At 40.1% G+C, this 6,466-nt stretch overlaps 1 protein-coding gene across 2 annotated transcripts in view; it reads left to right on the plus strand.

The window, feature by feature from the left end:
• NLRC4 (NLR family, CARD domain containing 4) overlaps window positions 1-6,466 on the plus strand; it is a 33,154-nt gene that overhangs the window by 1,101 nt on the left and 25,587 nt on the right. The window contains exon 3 of one of the 2 annotated variants that reach the window (XM_014533198.1): window positions 5,972-6,097. In XM_014533198.1, coding sequence (XP_014388684.1) covers window position 6,097 — 1 coding nt within the window. In that variant the 5' untranslated portion in view covers window positions 5,972-6,096. The remainder of the gene's footprint in view (window positions 1-5,971; window positions 6,098-6,466) is intronic. The other variant, XM_014533199.1, reaches the window with a different exon arrangement.

A 6,466-nucleotide genomic window follows, 5' to 3' on the forward strand; every position in this document is an offset into this window, starting at 1 on the left:
GTCCTCCGCATTACTGGTGAGAAAGCTGATATCTAGAACAGCGATTTTTGAACCAATAGGCCACAAAAATTTTTTAAACATGCACTACCTGACAACTTAGCCAGGGGCACTGACCTCTTTTCCCTAGATTGTCAAATAAAAAAATGACAACACAACAATAGCCATCTGGTGTGTGTGAATGCCCTGTCTTGAACCATAAATATAGGTCATATAATGGAGTTGCATCTTATTGGTCATGTCACATAATAAGGTTGTGTCTGATTGATTTTTTTTAAAAATTGATTTGTGAGAGAGTGAGAGAGTGAGAGAGAGAGAGAGAGAAACATCAATTTGTTGTCGCATTTACTTATGCATTCCTTGATTGATTCTTGTATGTGCCCTGACTGGGGATTGAACCCGCAATCTTGGTGTATTGGGACAACACTCTAACCCACTGAGCTACCCGGACTGGGCTAACAGGCCAGGGCTGGTTAATTCTTGATACCAGAAATCCTTATAAACAAGTATAGGTACCTGATTTTTTAAAAAGTCACCTTGGAGCCAAAAGGGCAGTAATTACTTTTTTTTTTTTTTGTAAATCAATCAGAATTATACCTATTTTTTGTCAGATCGGCATAAAATATATTTTTTGGAATGCCACAGAATTTTAGTAGTATAATTAGCTTATGTGTGTCATGAGATGAAAAAGGTTGAAAACCTCTGTTCTAGAGAGAAGTGAAGGAACCCACTGTTATAGGACATCTATTGTTAATAGTGTCTTTACATACTTTATCTCGGTTAATCCTTACAACTCTGCTTCAGAGGGATAGGAAATGTGAGAAGGGAGGTCAGCTGACATGTTTCAGGTCCATAGGAGTAGGATGGACTCGGCCTCCTGTCATTGTTCTCTGACTGGTTCAGCCCACTTCTATAATGCTAACTGTATTAGCCTGCTCGGGCTGCCATAACAACATGCTACAGACTGGTGGCTTAACCAACAGAAAGTTAATTTACTTTATTATTATTATTTTTTAATCCTCACCCGAGGATATTTTTCCATTGCTTTTTGAGAGTAGAAGAGAGAGGGAAAGACAGAGAGAAATATCAATGTGAGAGAAATACATCCATCGGTTGCCTCCTGCAGGCACCCTGAGCAGGCCTGGGTCGGGGAGGAGCCTGCAACGAAGGTACATGCCCATGACAGGAATCGCACCCAGGACACTTTGGTCCACAGGCCAACACTCTCTCCACTGAGCCAAACCAGCTAGGGCAACAGAAAGTTATTTCCTCACAGTTCTGAAGTCCAAGATCAAAGTGGTTTCTCTTGAGGCACTCTGCTTGGCTTACAGGTCTGCCTTCTCACAGTCTCTCCTCTGAGCTTGCATCTCTGGGTCTCTGTGTACAAATCTCATTGTCTTGTTAAGGACTCCAGTCAGATTGAATTAGGGCTCACCCTAATAGCCTAATTTTAACCTAATTAACTATTTAAAAGCCCCATCTCCAAATACAGTAATGTCCCAAGGTGCGGGGGGGGGGGGGGGGGGGGGGGCTTCAACTTCACAACAGTTCTAGGAGGTGGGGATTAATCATATCAGCATTTCAGATAAAGAAAGCAAGACTTGTCCAGCTGGTGTGGTTCAGTGCTTGAGTGTTGACCTATGAACCAGGAGGTCACAGTTCGATTCCCGGTCAGGGCACATGCCTGGGTTGCGGGCTCTATCCCGAGTAGGGCGCATGCAGGAGACAGCCAATCAATAATTCTCTCTCATCATTGATGTTTCTCTCTCTCTCTCTCTCTCTCTCTCTCTCTCTCTCTCTCTCTCTCTCTTTCTCTCCCTTTTCCTTCCTCTCTGAAATCAATAAAAAATATATTAAAAAAAGAGAAAGAAAGCAAGACTCAGTAAGGGAAGGGTACCAATTTAATGAACAGCAAAGTGAGGATTTGAATTCACTACTGCAAAGTCAAAACTACACATACTTCTCACTTCTGTGTGCTGCCTCTCTGTTCCCATTACATATGACTTTCCCCTCATTTCATCCATAAGTTCTGGGATGAATCCATAGATGTGGGTTATATGGCTCCTGAGGAACTTCAATTCTCTAGGGAGCTCATGTAAACATTTGGAATAAAATATCCATTTAAAAATTTTTTTATTGATTTTAGAGAGAGGAAGGGAAAGAGAGAGAGAGAAACATCAATGTGAGAGAGAATCATTGATGGGTTGCCTCCCGCACGTTCCCTGACTGGAATTGAACCTGCAACTTGGACATGTGCCCTGACTTGGAACTGAACCCACCACCTTTCAGTGTACCGGATGATGCTCCAGCCAACTGAGCCACACCGGCCAGGGCTAAAATGTCCATATTTAGTTCTAAATACTATTTTTCAAAGTACAAATGTAGGAAAAGACTTCCTCCATTCAATTCAATTCTTCACTGAACCGCTTGGTTAAGGAGGTGGGGAAGTGTTCAGAGCCATAGCCACGGTTCAGGGCAGCAAACTCGTCTTAACCCTGTCCTTTATGCCAGCGGGTAACTGCAAGTGAACTACCTGGCTTCAGACTATGGGTTGATTTTATTCTCAAGAGCAATGAGTAATTAGTCAATTATCTTTGAGTTAGTTCTCTGGTCTGGTCACAGATTTTCTCTCTGTGGGTAGGAAGAATACTACCAGTATCCAAACTGAATATGAATTATTAGCATCTTCAAAATCAGCTGAGATTCCTGCCTGATGATCCACGTAGCAATTTTAATTGATTATTTTTTCAGACAAAGTGACTGCCTAGCCAACTCTAGGATTAGTTTATTCTGTTCACAAGTGAATATAAGGAACTTCTTAGGTCCTTCCTCTATCTTCTTCCTCTTTCCCTGTTCTCTCTTAAACTCTGACCCAGTTGGTGGAGGTCTGATTCCTCTCAGACACACCTCTTCTCGGGGAGTGGAAAGGAAGGTGAAAAAAAACTAGTAGTTGCTATTTACTGAGTGTTTTCTGTGTATCAGTCAAAGACTCCCAGCTTGTCAGTGGTAGAGCTGACATTTGAACTCATTCCTGACACCAAAATAGGCCTTGCTTACACTCAGGTGCTGTCCAGTCCTGGTTTTCAGGCTCTTTCCCCAGGGCTCCTTCCCTGTGCTGCTTCCTCTGCCTAGAAATAGTCTTTCCCCTTTACTGGCTGGCGAACTTTGATTTCCTTTAAGAACAACTCAAAACTCATTCCTTCCAAGCAGAATTAAATATCCCTCTGTGGGGGTTACCCTAGAACACTGACCTTCAAACTTTTATTGACCTCAACTCACAATAAGAAATACACTTACGTGGGGGCTTACCTGGGGGGCAAATGGCTGGGGGGGGGGGGGTGTCAATTGGGGAAAAAGGAGACATATGTAAAACTTTAGACAATAAAAAATAAAAAAATAAATACATCACTAGGATATATAAATAATTAAAGTTCAAAATTTTCATGAAAAAATACAGTGCATTCTGATAGCTTTAATTCTATTTAATTTTTATAATATACTAATTTTAACCCACTTAAATTGATTTCATGACCCGCTGAGAGTTGGGGTAACTGGAAGAGGGTAAGGGGGGGATAAATGGTGATGGAAGACTTGACTTGGGGTGGTTAACACACAATATAATATACAGATGATATATTATAGAATTGTACACTTGAAACCTATATAATTTTATTAACCAATATCATACCAATAAATTCAATAAAAAAATTTTTAAAAAAGAAAAGAAAAATTTTCCTAGAAGACAGTCTTTCTTCCCTTGACAGCTTTTGTTTCTTTTATCTCTGAAGGGCTCAGATTCTCTGGCCCCTCAAAAAGATGCACTGGGGCCCAGTTCTTTGTTGCCCCATCCTTCTAAGTTGAAGTTTCATTTTGATCTTATTTATTTTTCTAGTGTTGAAAAGTTGGCCTTAAAAGCATGACTAAATATCCAAGCAGCAGCCCTGTAAGTTGCTTGGTGAAAAAAAAAAAAAAGCATGACTATTTGTATGCTTGGCTGGGTGTACCTAGCATATTTGACATTTAAGAAAATCATTTCAGCCGAAACCGGTTTGGCTCAGTGGATAGAGCCTCGGCCTGCGGACCCAAGGGTCCCAGGTTCGATTCCGATCAAGGGCATGTACCTGGGTTGCGGGCACATCCCCGGTAGCGGACGTGCAGGAGGCAGCTGGTCGATGTTTCTCTCTCATCGATGTTTCTAACTCTCTATCTCTCTCCCTTCCTCTCTGTAAAAAAATCAATAAAATATATTTTTAAAAAAAGAATATTATTTAAAAAAAAAGAAAATCATTTCAAACACTTCCCTCCTTTATACAACATTATTTTCAATAATAATCATATAACAAAATTAATAATAGTAATGACCATAAAAGAAACCCAGATATTAACAATTTTTTAAATCCTCACCTGAGGGTTTTTTTTCCATTGATTTTTTTAGAGAGAGTGGAAGGGAGGGGGAGAGACAGAGAGAGAGAGAAATATTGATGTGAGAGAAACACATTGATTGGCTGCCTCCTGCACTCGCCCCAACCGTGGATCCAGCCTACAATTGAGGTACGTGCCCTTGACCAGAGTCGAACCTGCAACCCTTTAGTCAATGGACTGACACTCTTACCACTGAGCCAAACTGGCTAGGGCAACAATTTTTTAAAAAATATATTTTATTGATTTTTTACAGAGAGGAAGGGAGAGAGATAGAGAGTTAGAAACATCGATGAGAGAGAAACATCGACCAGCTGCCTCCTGCACATCTCCCACTGGGGATGTGCCCGCAACCCAGGCACATGCCCTTGACCGGAATCGAACCTGGGACCCCTCAGTCCGCAGGCCGACGCTCTATCCACCGAGCCAAACCGGTTTCGGCAAGGGCAACAATTTTTTTGAACTGTAAAATACATGTAACATAAATTTATCATCTTAACCATTTTAAGTGGACACTTCAGTAGTGTTATGTATACTCACATTATTTTGTTGTACACTCAATTTCCAAAACGTTTGCTTCTTGAAAAATTGAAACTCTGGCCCTGGCAGGTGTGGCTCAGTTGGCTGAGCATCAAATCCTGTGCACCAAAATATTGCTGGTTTGATTCCTGGTCAGGACACATACCCAGGTTACAGTTTAATCCCCGGTCAGGGTGCGTGCAGGAGGCAACTGATCAATGTTTCTCTCTAATCTCTCTCTCTCTCTCTCTCTCTCTCTCTGTCTCTCTCTCTTTCTCCCTCTCCCTTCCCCTCTCTCTAAAATCAATAAAAGCATGTCCTTGGGTAAGGATTATTTTTTTAAATGACACTGAGCAGTTTGTTTTTAAGTTTAAAAATATTTATATTAACTTGGTAATACAGTATTTTGATTTGTCTTTCCTCTGGGTATGGGTTCTTTGATTGTAATTTTTTTTCCCCTCTAACATGTTACTGGACTGGACACCTTAAACTGCCCCACCTCCTGACTTCTCATCTCAGTAACAAAGCAACTGTCCACTTGTCACCGAAGCCAAAACACTCAGGTGCCTCCCTCCTTCTTATCCAGTCTGATGTAGTCTGGTCATTCCACCTCCTAAACCTCGCTCAAACAATGGCTCCTTTTCTCTAGCCCTCCATACACTACCTGACTCACTGAATGACTGGAATTCTGTATCCTCTTCTACAAAACATAATGTATGGTCTACAAATTTCAGTTTCAGATTTTCTGAAATTAGAGTAAGATTTTAAGCATTTAAGAAGTAATTTGTAGAATCCTATACTTTTTTCATAATTTTTTTCCACCTCTGTCATGTGCTTCAAAGAGGTTAATTTTTAAAATGAGGCAATTTAATACTTAACTGATATAGAAAGATCTCAAAATACATAGTAAATGAAAAAACAACAACAGATGTTGAATATTATGTATATTGTGTCCTTATTCAGTGTGGGGGAAAAAAGAATAAGTACAAAAGTGACTATGGTTGCTGCCTGATAATTTCTGGTTCTGTTTTGTTAGTTTTACAGAATGAGGATCAGTTTAAAGAACGAAGAAGCCAATATTGGGATTATCTTTGAATGGTCCATTTGGAAATAATATTATCTATTGAGCTATAGAAGGGTGGAAAGCTTTTATTCAGAACAAGTAAGTATACTAGAAATAAAATCTGTCTGGTTATATAGTATGCCACCAAATGATACTGAGTGAAAAATCAATTCATTCCTTTCCCTGATGAGTTATATGTGGAATTCCCAATAAATATTCTTTTGTGGGTTTGAGAATTCAGTTATAAACCTGGAAGCCCATGATAAAAGGCAGAAACACAGGTAGGGTAGGACTTACACAAAGAGCAATCAGGTGTGTTTTACAATTTTGGTCCTCCATCATCACCTATTAGCATATCCTCCCAGCCAGATAGCAGAGATCTGTACCTATCAAGTGCATTGTGAAGAAACATGGTGTTTCACATGGCAACCAAAATGTAATTCATATATATATATATTTCTCTCTATA

The sequence above is a fragment of the Myotis brandtii genome, unplaced genomic scaffold, assembly GCF_000412655.1.
Source record: "Myotis brandtii unplaced genomic scaffold, ASM41265v1 scaffold953, whole genome shotgun sequence".
Classification (NCBI taxonomy): Eukaryota; Metazoa; Chordata; class Mammalia; order Chiroptera; family Vespertilionidae; genus Myotis; species Myotis brandtii.